This window comes from Mirounga leonina, unplaced genomic scaffold (assembly GCF_011800145.1).
Source record: "Mirounga leonina isolate KUSES-001 unplaced genomic scaffold, KU_Mleo_1.0 Mir_153, whole genome shotgun sequence".
Classification (NCBI taxonomy): Eukaryota; Metazoa; Chordata; class Mammalia; order Carnivora; family Phocidae; genus Mirounga; species Mirounga leonina.
The window spans coordinates 4,232,104-4,252,453 of record NW_023270387.1 but is presented as its reverse complement, the minus strand read 5'-3'; the positions used below and the strand labels follow the sequence as shown (position 1 = coordinate 4,252,453).

The window sequence follows — 20,350 nt, the reverse complement described above, 5'->3', positions numbered from 1 at the left end:
TTTTAGGCTGTCTAGCTGACTCAATAACTATAGTTTCATTGGACCTATCTTCAAACTGCATCAGATCATGGAGCAATGAAGCACAAAGCAAAAATACAGAGCAGAGTTCCATTTCTTCCACTCAGTTGGAAAGAAGAGGAAGAGGAAAAATTCAACACCTACAGAACACTTAGGAAAATACAAAGAATCTTCATCTTTTTTTATTTTCATTTTTCAGAACTGTCATTCTTCTCCAGCACTCAAACGTATCACGTCTAAGGCCATTATGATACTATCAAAAAGATATTCAGATAACTAATTAGCAAAAGAGACCTGTAATTTAATACAGCAGATTGAATGCCTGAATTTATCTTTTTTTTCTGAAACAATAGTAACATGATGGTAAGCATATAAAAGAAGTATAGCCCTCTCCCAACATATACATACAAGGAATGGAAGACAGCAAGATGGAAGGTGCATTCATGAGTGGTATTTGGCTTCGTACAGAGGCGAAAGCTGAAGTCTCAGGTTCAAATGAAAAAGGTACAGATAAGGAGCAACCATATTCACTCTAAATCTAAATATTGGTTGATTCACACACACACACACACACACACACACACATACACACACTAAGAGAAAGGAACTAATTACTGGATTAATCCACCAAGTGCAACGTAAAACTGAGAGGATTTCCGGAATAAGAACAAGAAGGATAAACTGCCCAGGTATTTTAAGCAGGAGGAGTTTTCATACAATGAATGATATGCTTACAAAATCAATAAAAGGGGAAAAAGAGCAGATTCTAAACTGAATATCTCTAAACGATGCCCCTAAAATATAGAACTGGCCAGTTAGGCAAGCTCCAACCCCTGAGGTTACCACTCGAGCCATGGCCACAACCATACCTGCCTCTGAACATCAGGAAACTGAAAAATGGATGCCTTATATATACATTCCAGTGATTAGAAAATTAGGTGAGAAAGTTAACAATACGGGGCCATTTTTTGACACTCAGGAAACTAGGAACTAGAGACATCTGCAAAATTCTAATCTTGACAGTGCTAATTGTTGCTAAAGGAAAATGGAGTCTACTTCACTTCTGCCATGCAAATATTAGACAAATACATCTAAGAACCCAATAATCACACACAAACAGTTGCCAGGAATTTTTAGAAGTACGGTTTTGTTTTGTTTTTTTAGTTGGGTAGTTATATGCTTACCTGAAGCTCCATTACTAAGAAAGAATAGATTTGAGGGGACAAGTAACTCTAGAAGGATATAAGAGGTCTGTGTTTCTTGAGATATTGAACCAAAATTGTTCTAAATTTCGGTAGGTGAATATAGGGGATTGAGTAAAAGTCCACATACTGAACAGTGAAATTTCTAGCTCATTTCCTCCATTCTGTGTCCAGAATGCTAGAAGCTAGGTGTAATGCAGTGGGCATGATTGCAATATTAGTATTTGGGCAAATTAGCCCAAAGGAATACTCTAAATGTATATATAAATACTAAATGTATTTATATTTAGAGAACATAATGACATGGTCAGGGGAAATCTACAATTCCACACAATCTAGCTACTTTTATCATAAAGCTTCCAATCAAATTTTAACACCTAACAGTTAAGTAGAGAATCCCAAGCATACTAGTCATTTCCTGAATGCTTTTAACATGGAAAAGAAAGACCAAAATAAACACGAAAATAGCAACTAGCCAATTAACATCTGGAGAAGCAGAAACAATACAGAGAAAAACAACCAAAGCCAAAAATCAGTAAAAAGATGATTAGTATTGTCATAAGTTTCAGATGGTAATTAAGAGCACAGTAGAGTAAAAAACAATCATGTAACACAAATTAAGTTTGGAAATTAAAAATGTGATAGCTCGACTTTTAAAATTCTATTGAATGAAGATAATACTGAAGGCAATCTCGCAGAGAGTAGAAAGTAAATCAGAGAGAAAAGAAAACAATTGAAGAATCAATACCAAGTCCAATATCTGACTAAGCGGAAATACAGAAGAAGAACACATACAGAAAAAGCATAAGAAATTGTCAAAGAATTAACAAAAAATTTCCCAGAACTGAAAGATAGAACTTGCTATATTAAAAGCTTCCACTAGGGGTCATTTTAATGATTAAAAAAGGTGCACTGATGGGAGTTGTGGACCAAGATGGTGAAGCAGAAAGACTGCACTCCCCTCCTCCATGGACACACCAAACCTACATTTATAGAGCAGTTCCTCCTAAAGAACTGAGGGCTGACTGAACAGCATCTGCACAACAAAAGACAGACCACCTAAGAGAATGGCAAGAGAAACAGGGACATGGTAATGAAAGGATTGCCCACTCCCCAACACCACAAACAGCAGTGGGGAGGAATAGTACTGAAGAAGGTAAACTAGAATATAAAGGAAACAGAACCCAACCCAGAACCCTGCCATATGATGGAGGGGCTGGTGAGGGCCACCGTTTGCATTCCCTCTCCAACTTGATAGCGTGGACAGACCAGAGTCTGGGTATAATAACCAACCAGCTGCTTCAGTGAGAGCTGGATCCCTACCCCACAACAGCCACAGATAGCCTGAGACATAGAAAAAAAAAGGCATGGTTTCAGAGAACAACTAGAAAATAAAGGATCCAGCCCTAGAGCACTACCAAATACCAGGGGGACCTGCTGGAACTCCCTCCATGTGGAAGGGACTGGCAAGTACCATAGTTTATATCCCTACCCCCTTACACACCTTGACAGCAAAGACAGGAGCACTGTCCGGGCCTCCTTGCCAACCTACCACCTCAGTGACTCCTAGGCATCAAGCCCACACTCGCCTCACCTGTTTTACCTAGGCAGCCCCCACAAGGGACACAACAGGACACCCCCGATCAGTACTCACTATAGGTCCAGCCATCTCACCAAGGTGACAGAGATGCAAAGCAGCCAGTAACATTCCAGGTCCACATAACTTTGGCTCCAAACAGAGTACTCCAGAACCCCTCATCTGTGCCTGTTTGGGCTCCAGCCAGCAGGCCAGAGGGCCCTTGCATGGAGTTCCCCAAGAGCTTCCCACCCACACACCTGCCTCTAATCCAGTTGTTCCCATCAGGACACCGCCTGTGCAAAGCACTCAGGGAACCACCAGCCCACCCCTGTCTTGGCTCTAGCTAGTCTACCACGGTGCCCCTGTTGTAGGGCACTCCAGGACTCTTGGCTTATACTCACTTCAGCTTCACCTGTCCTCCCAAGGGCCCTCTGCCTAAAGAGTCCCAGGTCCTCCCTGGGCAATGCCCACTTCAGCTGTCCTGCCAGATTTCCTTTTGTGCAGAGAGCACTGGGACTCCCTGGTTTGCACCCATTTCAGCTTCAGCTCTCTGGCCAGCATACCCTTTGTGCAGAGCCCTAGGACCTCCCCAGCCTGCATTCAACTTCAGCTCTAGCTGCTCCTCTAGGGTGGTCTCAACTCAGAATGCTCTGGAAGTTCCAGGTCATGACAGCCACAGTTCCAACCAGCTAGCCAAAGTCACCAGGTACAAACAGTATACACAGGAGATGACCATATAAAGAGTATTCCTTCAAATTTAGTTCAGCCTAATTCGTAGAACCAAACACAGAAAGTCAAGAAAAATGAAGAGACAGGAATATGCTCCAAATGAAAGAATAAGGCAGAATCTTAGAAAAATAACTAAATGAAATGGAGATAAGCGATCTACCTGATAAAGAGTTCAAAGTAATGTTCATAGAGATGCTTACTGGACTGGAGAGAAGAGTGGATAAATTCAATGAGAACTCCAACAAAGAGAAAATATTAAAAAAAGAACTAGAGTTGACAGAATAACTTAAATAAAAAAATACACCAGAAGGAATCAGTAGTGTATTAGAGGATGCAGAAAAATGGATCAGCAATCTGGAAGACAAGGTAATGGAAAGCATCCAAGCTGAACAGCAAAAAGAAAAAAGAATTTTTAAAAAATGAGGAAAGGTAAAGTTCTTTTGAAGTGAAAAAACATTTGCATTATAGGGGTGTCACAGAGAAAGGAGCAGAAAAATTGCTTCATAAAATAATAGCAGAAAACTTCTTTAATTTACATCTAGGTTTAGGAAGGACAGAGAGTTCTGAACAAGATGAACCAAGGAGGTTCATCTTGGACCCATCATGGACCCAAGGAGGATCACACCATGAAATATAATAATTAAAATGTCAAAGATTAAAAATAAAAAAGCAACTAGTTATGTACTGTGAAAACTCTATAAGCCCATCATCTGATTTTTCAGCAAAATCTTGGCAGGCTGGAAGGGAGTGGCAGGATACATTCACAGCAGCAAGGAAAAATCCTGCCACCAAGAATGTTCTACTCAGTAAGATTATCATTCAGAGTGAAAAGAGAAATGGAGATTCCCAGACAAACAAAAATTAAAGGACTTAATCACTAAACATGCCTTAGCAGAAATATTAAAGGGACTTACTAAAGTGGAAAAGAAGAGGCCATAATTAGAAATAAGAAAATTCTGAATGGAAAGAATTGCAATCACTTATAAAGCTAGTATGAAGGTTAAAAATGAAAGTAGCAAAATCAGTTACATCAAAAAAATTAGTTAAGGGGACTCACAAAATCAGACGTAAAATAGCACAACATATACATGAAATGTTCTTTCAGAATGTGTTCAAACTTAACTGACCATCAACGTAATATAGACTTCTGTATACTTAGGATGTTATATAGGACCTCATGGTAACCATGAAGCAAAAACCTATAGTAGACACAAAAAAGAGCCAAGCATAATACTAAAGAAGCCATCACTCCCAAGGAAAGAGAACAAGAGAAGGAACAATAACAACCAGAAAACAAGTAACAAAAAGCCAATAACTGTACACTTATCAATCATTACTTTAAATGTAAATGGTCTAAATGCTCTAATCAAAACACATAGGGTGATAGGATGGATGAAAATACAAGACCAACCAAATGCTGACTACAACAGACTCACTCCAGACTTAAAGACTTACAGACTTAAAGTGAAGGGATGGTAAAAGAATTTCACACAAGTGGAAGCAGATAAAAGCCTGGGAAGCAAAACTTCTATCAGACAAAATAGATTTTAAACAAAGACTGTGACAAGAGACAAAGGAAGGTACCACATAATGATAATGGGATCAACCCCATAAGGAGATAAAATAATTATAAATATCTATGCACCCAACGTTGGAGCATCTAAATACATAAAGCAAATATTAACAGACATAAACAGAGAAATTGACCATAATGCAATAATACTAGGAGATTTTAATACCCCACTTACATCAGTGGATAGATCGATCATCCAGAGAGAAAATCACTGAGGAAACAGTGTCTTTGAGTGACACATTAGACCAGATGGATTTAACATACATCCAGAACATTCTGTCCAAAACCAACAATATTCTTTTCAAGTGCACATGGACCACTCTCCAGGATAGATCACATGTTAGGCAACAAAACAACTCTCAATAAATTTAAGAAGACTGGAATCATATCAGGCACCTTTTCTGACCATAATCACGGGAAACTAGAAATCAGCTATAAGAAAAAACTGGAAAAAAGGCCTACATATGAAGGGTAAACAACACATTATTAAGCAACCAATGTGTCAGCAAAAAATCAAAGAGAAAATTCAAAACCAAAAAAATACAAGGAGACAAAAGAAAATACAATGGTCCAAAATCTTTGGGATGAAGTTCAAGCAGTTCTAACAGGGAAATTAGTAGTGATACAGGTCTACCTCGAAAAACCAAGAAAAATCTCAAATAACCTAAGTTTACACCTAAAGAAACAAAGAAAGAATAAACAGAGCCCAAAGTCAGTAGAAGAAAGTAAATAAAAATAAAAAATTGACAGAGTGGAAATAAGAGAAATAGAGACTAAAAAAACAATAGAAAAGATCAATGAAAATAAGAGTTGGCTCTTTGAGAAGGCAACATTATCAAAATTGATAAAGCTTCAGGTAAACTCCTAAAGAAAAAAAAGGGAGAGGAACCAAATAAATCTAAAATGCAGAAAAGAACCTATATCACAGAAATACAAAGAATTATAAGAGAGTACTGTGAAAAGGGACAATTTCAAAGAAATGGACACATTTCTTGGAACATGCATTCTTCTAAATGGAATCAGGAAGAAATAGAAAATTTGAATAGATCAATTACTAGTAACAAAATTGAACTGGTAATAAAAAAAACTACCAAAAAACCAAAGTCCAGGACCAGATGTATTCTCAGGTGAATTCTATCCAATACCTAAGAACAATTAATACCAATTCTCTTCAGCTAGTCCAAAAAATGTAAGACAAAATCTTCCAAACACATTTTATGAGGCCAGCAAAACCAGAAAAGGACACCACATGCACACAAAAAGGATAATTATAGGCCAATATCGCTGATGAAGATAGATGTAAAAATCCTCAATATACAAGCAAACTGCATTTAACAATACATTATTAAAAGGATCATTTACCACAATCAAATAAGATTTATTCTGGGGTACAAGGATGATTCAGTATCTGCAAATCAATCAATACACTATGGTAATAAAATGAATAAAAATCATATACTCATCTTACTAGCTGCAGAAAAACCACTTGACAAAACACAACATCCTTTCATGACAAAAACTCTCAAAAAAGTGGATTTTTAGAGGGAACAAACCTAATAAAGTCCATGTGTAACAAATGCACAGGTAGCATTTACTCAATGGGGAAAACCTCAGAGCCTTTCCTCTAAGACCAGGACTAAGACAAAGATGTCCATTCTGACCACATTTATTCGACATTGTACTGAAAGTCCTAGTCACAGCAATTAGACAAGAAAAAGAAAAGGCATCCACATTGGTAAAGAAGGAGTAAAACTGTCAGTATTTGCAGGTGGCATGATATGTAGAAAATATGGAAAACCCTAAAGACACCACCAAAAAAGTATTAGAGGTAATAAATAAATAATGTTGTAAGGTACAAAATTGAGAAATCAGTTGCATTTTTATACGCTAATAATGAAGTTGCAGAAAGAGAAATTAAGAAAACAATTCCATTTACACTGGCACCAAAAAGAATAAGATATGTAGGAATAAATTGAACAAAGGAGTTCAAAGATCTGTACCCAACAATTATAAAAGATTGATTAAAGTAATTGCAAAGGACACAAAAGAATGGCGAGACATACAATGCTCATGGATTGGAAGAATAAATATTGTTGAAATGTCCATACTATACAAAGCTATCTATAGACTCAGTTGATGTCTATAGAAATACCAACAGCATTTTCCAAATAACTAGGCAAATATCTCTAAAGTTTGTATGGAACCACAAAAGGCTCTGAATAGCCAAAGCAATTTTGAGAAAGAAAAACAAAGCTGGAGTTATCACATTCCCAGATTTCAAGATATACTAAAAGCTACACTAACCAAAACTATATGGTAGTGGCACAAAAAAAGACACATAGATCAACAGAATAGAATAGTCTAGAAATAAACCCACACTTATGTGGTCAATTAATGTACGACAAAAGAGATAAGAGTATATAATGGGGAAAAGACTGTCTCTTCAACAAACTGTATTGGGAAAACTGGACAGTTACACACCCAAAGAAGGAAACTGGACCACTTTCTTACACCATGCACAAAAATAAAAGCAAAATGGAATAGAGACCTCAATGTGAGACCTGAAACCATAAAACTCTTAGATGAAAACGTAGGCAGTAATCTTTTTGACATCAGCCTTAGCAACATTTTTCTAGATCTGTCTGTTCAAGGCAAACAAAAGTAAAAATAAACTATTGGGACGACACCAAAATAAAAAGCTTTTGCACAGCAAAAGAAACCATCAAACAAAAAGGCAACCTGCTGAATGAGAGAAGGTATTTGCAAATGATATATCTGATAAGGGGTTATTATCCAAAATATATACAGAACTTAATCAACCTAACACAAGAAAAATAGTCTTATTAAAAATTGGGCAGAGGACCTGATCTGACATTTTTTTAAAGAAAGATACAGATGGCCAACAGATAGGAGAAGATGCTCAACATCACTAATCACTGATCACCAGAAAATGCAAATCAGAACGACAATGAGTTATCAGCTTACACTTGTCCTAATAGGCAGTATCATGAAGAGAAGGAATAACAAGAATTGATGAGGATGTGGATCTAAAAGAACCATCATGCACTGCTGGGAATGTAGCCACTGTGGAAAACAGTATAGACGTTCCTCAAACATTAAAATTAGAAATAATGTATGATCCAGTAATTCTACTATTGGGTATTTACCCAAAGAAACCCCCTAGATTTTTGCAGCATTATTTACAATAGTTAAGTTATGGAAGCACCCTAAATATCCATAGATGAATGTAAAAAATATGTGGTATATATAAACATTCCACTATTACTCAGCAGTAAAAAAGAATGAGATCTTGCCATTTGCAACAACATGAGTGCGCCTAGAGGGTACTATCCCAAGTGAAGTCAGTTAGAAAGACAAATACCCTATGATTTTACTTATATGTGGAATCTAAAAAATGAATAAAGGTGAAAAGCAGAAACAGACCCGTAATACAGAAAACCATCTGGTGGTTGGTAGAGGAGGGGGTTGGCAAAGAAGGGTAGGGGGAGCACCTGGGTGGCTTAGTTGGTTAAGCAGCTGCCTTTGGCTCAGGTCATGATCTCAGTGTCCTAGAATCAAGTCCTGCATCTCCCTTCTCCCTCTGCCCCTCCCCCCGCTTGTGCTTTCTCTCTCTCTCTCAAATAAAATCTTTTTAAAAAAATGGGGATGGAGGGGAGTGGGAGGTACAGACCTCCACTTATGGAATAAGTCATGGGAATACAAGATACAGTATGGGGAATGTAGTCAGTGGTAGTGAAACAGCATTGCACGGTGACAGATGGTAGCCACACTCGTGGAGAGCATAGCCTAACATGTAGAGTTGTCCAAACACTGTGTTGTACACCTGCAATTGTTACATTGTGTGTTAACTGTACTTCAATAAAAAAGAGAAAAAGATACATTGAGATATACTGTCATTAATTTTCCTACACCAGAGACAGAAAGATGATGATGAGACAGACTGATGGACATACAAGGAGAAAAATCATATCCACTGGAGTGGAAAACAGAATGACATCTGAATTTCTAGCAGCAAATTTTGAGGGGAAAGTCATTTCCAAACAAGAATTTAATGCCTAATGAAACCAATCAAGCTGGGAGTGAACTAAAGACATTTCAGACACCCAGATCTTTAAAAGGCCATTTTGCAGATACTCCGTCTAGCCCTGAGCTCTGAAAGACGCAGCACATACTACTTTATCTCACCTTGGTCTTACAGCATCTTTTGGTAGCAGAGTAATTAGTGGACAAGCTAGTGAGCACTCTGGTAGAGAGCGTTCTGGATTGTCACTGTATCAGAGCTCTGCACATTACTCAGGCCTTTTTGGTTGCTGAAACAAAGGTTTTCCAATCTCACATGATGACTTCATACAGGCAGGTCTTAGAGGACCGCATATACTAGTTGGTCACTGTTTGAGGCTACAGCTAGCCGTATTAATTTCAGCAAGGTTAGCTGTGTCTATGGAATTGTCTACGGTGTCAACTCAGGTAAAACAAAATAAAAAATACGACCACTTTATGGAAAGACATCTTCAGCCAAAATAAAAATTCTTTCTCTCTCAGTCTTCTGTCCCATAACTAATATGATCAGAAGCAGGCGTGCACTGGGTCAGCACTCAGCTCATAGAAGGTGTTTAATAACTGTGGACTGGCCACCTGCTGAACTCACTGACCAAAGACTGCATGAAGGTGAAGAGAATTACATGATTGGTTATCTTTCCTAATTCTGCAGTCTAGAGCAGTATGGGAAATGCACATAGCAAATGGCCATGAAGACCACCCTAATTCACAATGAAATCAATGTATAGAGTTGGAGAAAAGTATGTAGAAGTGTATAGAAGAATAAAAGACTGAATTCTGACCTTAGCCTATAGGGAACCAAGCTGTACTTTATATAAGCCAATTTAAGTATGATCTGCAGAGGATGATAAATCCCAGAATAAGTTGCCTGAAATGTCATTGTTGTAATTTCACTATCTTTTTAAAACTCTGGGTCTTGTGTTAAAAATGTAAATTACATTTAGGTCACTTGTACCTCGGTGTGAGTAAGTTTCAGGTCATTTACAGGACAGATACAGGATAGAGCACAGAGCTTGGTGCAAATGGGCAGAAATGGGCATGCAAACAAGGACTGAATGAGTCAGAGATGGGCAGTGAGGGTGCAGGTCCATGGACCTCCAAAGTATCAAGCTCCCCTCACATGCTGGGGGGCCATTCAGTGATCCAAAGCAGCAGTGAATTCTCATCATGAAAATCAATTGGTTAAGAAAAACTTTGTTGAGAGGAGGAATAGTTACAGGCAGGTGAGCTAGGATTTGTGTGGCTTCCAAATACTTATTAAACATGTTGCCAAAACCCCCAGGTTGTATATCAACCAGCTGGGGATTACAGCTGGGGATTCATTTAGATTTGTGTGGAATCTAAGCTTCCCTATCCGTCCTGAGTTGCTGAAGAAAGGGATTGTTAGAGCTTTGCAGCCAGCCCAGGGACTTGGACTTACGCATTTCAGAGGGGATCAGAGGTTCTGGGGTGATCAGGGTATAAATTCCTAATCTCTGTATACACATTTAATCATTTATTCAGCCCCACGACTCATCATCACCAGGCATGCTGTGTGAAATATTTCCCCTGACCTCTCGCACAGCCCCACCAGTCGCTCATTCAGATTGGCCTGTTGGAAATCATCTGAATATTGCACATGAGTGTTCATTCATACAAAGGCTGCTAAACCCTGGATAACACAGGAGATTGGATCAATTTACGCTTCCGTGCTCTCATTTATATTACTGAAATTTAAAACTGCATTTCATTTATTAATACCAAAATGGTTATCTGGAAAAGAATAAAGCCCCATAGAAGCTGCTGTCTTTGTCATTTTAGCACAGTAAAAAGGAGATGTATTTAAAATGTCAGGAGATCAAGTCATTGTGAAGAGTTTCCTACCAAAGTGCAGTGAATTATTTAAAAGTCCTGGCATCCCAAGCAGGTAGTGCACCTTCTTTCCAGTCAGGTACAAGTACTTCCGTAGATGTCAACTCGGTGCTCGTTCTTACTGTCAGAACATCTCAAGTACAGCAGAATATGAAGACCTTGGTGTGTCAAATAAAGCATGAAGAAAATAGAGGGTTTAACATATAGGGAGAGAAGAATGCAGCTCCTGTGGAGTCCTACCTATTTCCTGGGCCTTTAAGGAACCTTGTTTCAAAGATTGGGGTTACGCTTTATTTTATAATTGGTAAGCGTGAACTTTATGCTCTGGTTCTTGACTTTTGTACTAAGATCCACAGTCCTCATTTCTCCATGGACCCTATAGAATTTACTCCTTTGGATTTTATCATATGTTTTCCTATATGCTGTCTTGCATTGCTGCTAATTTGTTCCTGTAAGTATTTCTTGCCCTTTTAGTTCTACACTAACTTGTTCTGCGCATCCCCACACCCTCTCCTCCATTCAGAGGACTATTAGGGCATGTCACCAGCACTCAACACGTTTGTTGATTGACATCATTGATACCCAGATTTCACATTGATGACTTGTATTTGAGCTAAGCAAAATTATTGTGGAATTCAATGCTAAATTTAACTATTGTTTAGGAAATTTACATTTTACTTCTGAAGTAATTGTTTATATGTTACATGTAAAGAAAACTGACATCTGTAAAAACAGAAATCAAACCATACCAATGACTTTCATTCCGATTGTCATTAATGCCTTACCTACATCTCAGTTTTGTGAAAGAAAGCGATCTTAGTGTAGTCTTACTATTTCTTGTAGGGCTGAGCTTAACTAGGAGTTAACAAATCCGGATTCTAGTTCCAATGCCATCGCTGTCTGGCTGCACCTATGAGCAAATCACTCTAACTTATTCTGGACCTACTTTTACCTTTCATAGATTTGTCAGAGAAGAAAGAGCATGTTTAGATTTTTAGATAGGGTTATATGGATGAAATAAGGTATCTGAAAGAATTCTGAAATATCAGAATGAGCCTCATTTCTTTATACCCCAAGTTAGTGTATCATTGTATAACTCTTTTAAAGAAATAGTCAATTAAAACTTTAAACAAAAATCCTTTATAAAGAAGAATGGTAGAACTCCCATTTGTAAAAGTAAAAAGAGATTGCTCCTAATGTGAGAATTCTTAGTGCTACCAACTGTTATTTTCAGATATTTTTATCCATTAAGAATCAAAGAATGATTTTTTCCCTTCTTAGTGTAAAGGTGATAGTGATCTCGCACTTCCACACATCCTCTGTTCTCGCACTCCCGCCTTTCTGACCCTGCCTTCTGTCACCACGGTTCCTCCTCCCTGACCCACCTCTTACATGCACAACTTGCATCTGCTGTTAACATCCACCTGTCTTAGGAACAGGAGTTGTTTTTAGGAAAAAGGGGATGATGGGTTTAGCTCCAAACAAAAGTCTAAACATTAAGTTTAGTATTTCAAAACTTCATCTTACCCTACTCTATCAGCCTTCAGTCTCACTCTCTTCCCTCATTCTATAAGGCTACCAAAAGGTTGGACACGTGCTGATACTGATCCTAAGTTTCTGTATTACCTTGGGCTTTTGCTTGTTTGCTTTTCAGTCTTTTATGCTTCTTTAATTCCCTGTTTCTGTCTCTCTTGACAAAACATGGTGTTCTATTCAACATTATATTCACAAGAGTGTTTAGGAGATTGTTCTTGGGCAATGAGAAGCCGTCCACAAGAGCTGTTGAATTAAAGTGAATTGCTGGGCCATGTTTTGAGTTCTGGGTATCAAATTTAACATGTCAGGGACCTGGACAGAGAGTAAGTCTCTAGTGTTAGTGTGCTAGAAAAAAGTCTCTAAGTGTGACTAGAAGGGAAGAGTTATGCTGTCTGACCAGTAAATGCTGGAGCTCACAATACACGAATTGCTAGAAATCAGTCACCTATGGCAGACACTCCGAGTCATGAGTGTTATTCTACAATGCTCAGGAATTGTTTGATGTCTTTGACACACAGGATACATTTAAAGCCTCTGGAGAGTCTATAGAACATAAGAGGTATGCTTCAGAATTTAGGTAGGTTTTAAAAACAGAAAGGGTAAATACTCCATGTTTGAATAAAAATTTCATTATACAGTCTCCTTCATCTTTTGTTTAGGAAAAAAAATCAAACTTGAAAAAAACATTTCAAGTGGGACAAGGCACAGCTGCTATTATTATTATTATTATTATTATTATTATTATTATTATTACATGAAGGTATCTTTCTCAAGAAACATTTCCTAGCATTTGGGGCCCTGTGAAGGCCACATCTATATGAAGAAATAGGGGTGTTACCTTGAACTTTGTCATTGATAGGCTTCCCAAGCCTTTAAATTTTCTGTCCATTCATTCTCATCTATCCTGCCTGTTTGATTCACATTGTATTTTCTCCTTAGATTATTAAAACGGGAAGAAAGTTTCACATTTATTCCTCGGTCCCGTGAAGAGCTTCCAGATAACTTTCCAAAGGAAATCCCTGGGATCTGCTATTTCCTGGAGGTAAGGACTGGTCCTAAGCAGCCAAAGCCTTCTCTTTCTTCCTCGAGGATAAAAAAAGTTTCCTACAACATTGGCACCATGTTCCTCCGGGAGACAAGCCTCTGAGACCTACCGCAGATCAAAGACTCCTCCAAAAAGCACAAGCCCAGAACATGGGTCATGACAGGAGAGTGGAATGAAATGGTTTCTCTTTCACTACTTGGCTGAGAACAAGCAGTGGAATTTCTGTGTTATGTTAGGCAATAATCCTAGAAAAAGGTGGATGATGACTGTCAATTAAAAAAAAAATGGAGGGGGGAGGTAATGAGATGTGTCCATCCATGTGAGTGTTTTTTGGTCATATATATATATGTATATACTACATATATACATATATATATATATATTTTAAGTATGGGCCCCCTTTCACAACTAATAAATAGATTCCATGTTTTCTTGTTTGTCACACATACAGGTATCTTTCCCCACTTATCTGTATCACTTTTGAGAGCCATTTTTGATGATATATTCCTACATTTAGTGAGTTGGTGTGTGAGGACTATTTTCTAATTTTGTTTTTCCGAACAGACATTTCATACATACATCATGGCAGTGTGGTCAACTTCCCAGAAGGAAGAACTGTAACTCAGCAAAATATTTTAGGGATATTACCTATTTTTATACATCTCTCTTCTAGATAATTACATTTCACACAACATTCCTCGATTTTCGGAATCTGCTACTGTGTAGTTGGTATATTATGTAACTGTAACCTATTAATCAAATATACTTTCACTTATTTAGACAGATTAGTGCTTGGACTGAGAATACATATAACCAAGGACTTCAGATGCTGAGAAAGCATTGTATGTCTGCTTAGTAAATGTACTTTTTAGATTTAATTAATGTAGCATGGAATCCAGAGGAAATAGAATTTCCCAGTAAGAGATTTATCTGTAATTAGGATTACAGAAAAGTCTTGTTGCCATCTTCTAAAAAACGTCAGTTAAAATGAAATGCTTTGCTGCATTGGACCCTTTTCAACTTAGCACTTATAAAATAGGTAGTTTGTACAATGTACTCAACTATATTCTAGTAATTTCCATGACTTGTTACTCCTCCCCCCACCTCTGCCCACTCTGCCCACTCTGCCCCCTGGATGCCTCCTAAGGGCTACCTGACACTGGGAGCAAATTCCTAGATGTTGGCATTAGTGAGAAAGAGGTTGTAGGACGTTTTGCCGAGAATGTTGTTTCTTGCAAAATAAGGGGGGAAGAAAACCTGTGTTTTATGGCTTTGAGATTAAAAAAAAAAAAAGGGAATTTTTCTTCTGCAGTTTGATTGATGTGGCTTTAAATTCAGTGAATCACCTTCATGAACACTGAAGTAGGTCTAGCCTCCAGGCCCAGTCATTGGCCATAGTGACAGGCTTCTATCGCATGTGGTGCTAAAATGAAGACCTGTTCCCACTAATTAGCACTGCATGAAAATATTATCACACACTCACCCTGAAATTAGGAGCATAGTACATCCAGAGTTTTCCTATTTTGGATCTAATCTAAAACCCAAGTTTCTACTGAGGTTAATGAACTGGAAATATTTGTTTCCGTGAGACCTTGGAGTGGCCGTTTTTCTCCAGACGATATAATCATTGAGAGCTATGTCTACTGAATGTAATAGAGTGATTTCTCTGGTCAGGCATTTTGGCTGCATTAGGATTTGTTTATGCTGTAACTCAGCTACGGAGCATATTAACTGATGTCCAGTGTAGTCTGTGAGGCTTGTTAGTGTTTTTAAGTTCTCTAAGTGTGTAGCTAGAAAACATTTATCGATGTGCAAAGTATTTGTTGTAATGGCGATCACTTCTGTAATTGTTGAACTCTGTTTCACCCCAAGGCTTAGGAGGACACTGGTGCAACAGATAGTTTGGAGACAGGATCTAGACGAAGAGCTTTCTGAAGCCTGGCCTATCCCTCTCCTCCCTGGGTCTAGGTCTCTGTTTTTAACAACGTGGGGGGGCCAGAAGGCCAGTGTGTTTATTTGAGGGGAGTTTTATAGACTGGGGACAGGGTGCTCTCATGGGGGTAATTACAAAGGAGTTTCGTCAGAGGACTGGGAAATTAACCCACTTCCTTCACGGGGAACAAGGCGGAGGTTTACAGTTACTGTGGACAGAACAGGCTGGGAGCACCTCAGTCCTCACACTGAAAACAGACAACACTTTAGCCAGGTGCTCTGTACAGCACAGGAACATGGGGAGAGAACCCAGCTTCACTGAAATAATTTATGCTTATTTTGCATAGGAACTTAGAGCTTATTATGATAAACTAAATCAGTAAATGTTTTGGTGGTAAGCAATGTGTTTCATAACCATAAGGCTGCAAGGGACTTCCAGTAATCATCCAATCTATTTCTCTGCTTTTTGTGAAGATTTGTCTAAGCAACTACTCTAGATATATCATCATTCTCTCTATACTTAAGAATATCTGTGGGAAGCATATTTTAAAAACATCATTGAAAATCCACTTCATTATCCAGTACTTGGTAATAGGCCCCAAGACACGAATTGTATATACATTCAATTTGTCGAAAGAATAACAAACTCTTTTAGTTTATATGGTTCTTAGAGAAGAAGTAGCCATTTACATTGTCACAAATGTTACAATGAAAAATATACCAGAGATCTATTATATATCACAGAATATAAACTACACTTTTCAAACAATATAATCTAAATGTATCCTTGAAGCTATAGTCTGAGGCACTAGTCTAATCTGTTACCAGATTGCCAATTATTAGTTACACTGTTGCTATGTGTTTGCAAGTTACTGCATAAAGTGGCTGTTATTTCTAGCTGCACTCATAGAAGTTAGAAGCTGTGAAAAACTATTATATTTTTATTTGTCCTATGTAATACAGTCTACATATCCTCCGTTTAGGAATTGTGACTGCAACACTGGGTCATAGTTAGTATTTCATTTGACCAATATCTGTACAGTATTCTTACCTAAAAATTATTGCAAACATCATGCATTTTAGTGTGGCAGATTAAAAAGAATGTAAATGGATGTCCTATTAGAAATCAAGGTGATATTAAATTAGGGAAATGGCTTTGACCCACTCTAAAAGGGATACATTAAAATATAATCTGGTACTTATAGCTCCTCTGGTTTGGTGGGTTTTTTTTAGGCAACTCATTTGAAGAAGTCACTTTATGACTAGGCATCAGTATTATTTTGATAGAAATGAAGTCATTGCAAATAAATCAGTTACCCCACAAAGTCACATAGGTACCCCCAAACAGTGCACAGTATGTGCTCTGGGAATCTTAATAAATAGGTACCATTAGCCATAATAAAAAAAAGAATACTCCTCAATGCCTGCAGAGCACGAATCGTTGCATCTCTCCGCTATATAGCATGGTAAATAGCGAGGGAAAGAAGATAAAGCTTCTACGTAACAGGTGACCAAACTGTCTAAAACCTGCCTTGATATTCATTTCTTCTACTTTAAATTATTCTGGATTTCCCTTTTAATATATGACTCTGTGGAGTCCAGTGAGCCATGACCTATTATGACTGAGTCAGGCTCCTCTGCCTGAGGCTTAGAGTGGGACCACGGATTCAGCACTTCAAATGTAAACTCTCACAGTCTCACGCTTGGTTCTCTTGTGCAGGGATAACAGTATCAGAGACAGTGTTCTGTTGTTAAAGTGCAAAGTGTGTCTCTCCGGGAAACACAGAGCAAAGCAAGGCAACAGCTTAGACAAAATCTCATTCACAAGTGCAGCCCGGCTTTTAATTTTGTAAAATGCTCCAAAGATTTCCAGCAATAAAGCAAAATTAAATTGATATATACAAAAGGCAAGCCTCAGAGTTTGGAAAACCACCAAACTCTGTGTTTTGTACAGAAATATTGCTGCCAATTGATATCACATATTTGAGGTTGTGAGATATCAGGAAGGAAATCAAGATCACGACTGTAATTAAATATATTCACTGAAGGCTCCTTGGGATCCTGGCTTGCTGAGGGAAGGTGTTATGGATCATTAGGGCAGAGAAGAAAACTTGTACACGTGGGTTTCTGTCTTATCAAGCATTTTGAGCACTACTGAGCCCATGCCCAGACCCTGTCTACTCCGTGCTGCCAGTGGAAACCATCTCACTCCCTCAAACCTGGCCCCAACAAACGCTAGCCTCTCTGCACCTCTGAACCTCACGTGGCCATGGCAAGAGTTGCTGATTTCAGGCAGACAGGAAGACCCACGTAACGATGCGCTTCTGAAGTGGACGAACCATTCCCATTTGTGCTGGGGCATTGCTAACATCTGAAGCTTTTCCCTGTGCTTTTTCTTCCAAAAACACTCTGACTCCAAGCACTTGGTGTAACTTTACCAAAAATTCACTCGAAGTGAATTATATATGGTCCTGAATAGGCTTTGGGGGACACCAGAGGCCTTTTAGCCAACAATGCCTAGAAACTCAAGTCCAAGAACCAAGAACCAGTCAATAGCAACCTAGGTATTGTTATTATTAGGTTACAGATCCTCATCTATAAAAATTATGTTATTTTAGGGGCTTCTATAAGCCTATCTTACCAGATACAGCTGGAAAAACATGGTGCATGAGAGACTGAGTAATGAGAATTTAACATATGTCGGTCTGCATGACGATTCCTTACGGGCAGCTCTCGATATGCATACACGTCATTCACAAGCAGCTGATTTCATATCTACATAAAGTGTGTTAACATGACTGAACAAACTTTACTGTTACATGGGTAAATTGGCCCCAGCAGTGGACTCAGTTTGAGGGTCCTCGAGGTGGTGAATGAAGAACAGACACGGGTATTATATACAGATGAACATAAATCTTGTCAGAATACACTGAGATAGTGTGCAAAATTCCTTTCTCACACTTGAAACCTAAGTATTACTGTCCTGCCACCTTTCTGTTTCCTTCCTTTGTTCCTTTTCCCTTTCATAAAAAAAAGTCAATGATACAGTCCATCTCATGTTGTAAAATAGTTTGTTTTCTAAAGTAATGGGTCCTTTTTGTGGGTGGATGTAGGGATGTGTGCATGTGTGTGCTGCATGTAGATATTACGTGATTAAAAGGAGTGACATTTTGGAAGGGCCTGGAATGTCGAGAAGTTTGCATTTTTATTTCCCATATGTTGTGACCAGAACACAGCTTCAGTCAAGTGCTTCATTGCATTCCCATCCTTATTAAGAAATGATCCTGTTCAGTGGTTCAACTCATCAGCATGACAGTATCTTGCTGCCCCTGGAAGAATTACCTAGGAAGCCTCCAGAAATACAAATTACTGAGCTTTACACCTGCAGAGATTTGGATTCAGTAGGTGGCAGGTGTGGCCTAGGAGTCTGTATTGAGAAAATCACTCTAGGTAATGAGACTGAAAGCCAGATTTGGGCATCACTGAAGAGCATTCAAATAGTCCCAATTACCAGGAATAAAAGCAAGTTGACTAAGAGAGTAGTATATTATTTCATTTGTAGTTATTTTGAAAAGCTAAGTATTCTGGGCTTTGTAGCATTATTTCTTTCACAAGTTCGAATTTTAGCTTTGGTCTCAAATTTACAGTCTGCTTTTGGAGCAGGAGACTTCAAACTTATTAGAAACAGAAGTCAACACTAAGAAGCATGAGGAGAGACTACTGCTCACCCCAGGGCAATGAGGCACAGTAGACCCAGTGCCGTTTTCTGAGTTACCCCCGGAGCTGTGCGGTAGCTCACGGTATTTACCGATCCGCACCACCAGGCTATGAACTACAAACTTTGGGACGGAAAAGTGAATGTAAAAGTGACAGCCTGATTTCTGAACGCTTTGATTTTTATGTTATAAAGAAATCACCAACTTAACACTTAGTCTCACTCTGTCCTTCTCACACTGAATTGTGCATTCATCTAAAAATGGTTTCCTAGCAATACTTTATTACAACCTTTCAAGCAATAATTTAAGCCGTTGTATGATGCCATATAAAACCTGCACTTCTGTGCACTTCATAGAACCTTTAGGGAAATAGAGACGTGTTTTATACAGCAATAGTATAGCTAGCTGGTGGGACTTTCAGAGGATAGTCGTGACTCTCCTACAGCAAAATGAGCAAGTGATAACTTGGATAAAAATTATCTGAGCAAATGACATGGTTCATCTATCTCAGAAGCTCATTTGCACACATGCTATAAAGTAATAGACTCCCATCATGTTATTTCTGTTGCATAATTTTAAAAATACCTATCACAGTAAGATTTCTATTCCTCTGAAGAGATCTGTGTATGTAATGTTGCCCAGACTTTCGGGTCTTTGTAGAACATAATAGTGCAGACTATTTAAGGATGGATAAATGAGTAAAGGTACAGCATAGGTTGGATGAGTTGATTGAGAATGTAGGCTTTGCAAAAATATAGATGGATCTTGGGATAAGTTAATTCAATTCTTGCTTTGGTAAGGTCTTAGAAGATGAAAGATTAAAGATAAAAAGAGCTTATTACTACTGGTTTCTATGATAGCAAATATTTAGTAAATATAATAGTATGGTTGGACATCATCTGTAGTATAATTAATAAACATCTGAAAATGATTAGCCATATTGGAAATAACTTGCTCTTCTCAACTATTTTGATGAAAGCACTAAAGCTTATATATTTCAAAATGAGTAATTCATATTTTTAACCTTAAAATGTAATTTTAATCAAATATAGCATAGTCAATAATAATCAGTCCTTTATAGTTAGATTA

General features: G+C 38.1%; 1 protein-coding gene across 2 annotated transcripts in view; it reads left to right on the top strand.

Moving 5' to 3' along the window:
• Positions 1-20,002, top strand: part of GUCY1A2 (guanylate cyclase 1 soluble subunit alpha 2) — a 290,015-nt gene extending 270,013 nt beyond the window's left edge. For both annotated transcript variants that reach the window (XM_035008838.1, XM_035008839.1), the window contains exon 7: positions 13,508-20,002. In XM_035008838.1, coding sequence (XP_034864729.1) covers positions 13,508-13,715 — 208 coding nt within the window. In that variant the 3' untranslated portion in view covers positions 13,716-20,002. The remainder of the gene's footprint in view (positions 1-13,507) is intronic.
• Positions 20,003-20,350: the final 348 nt, after the last annotated feature.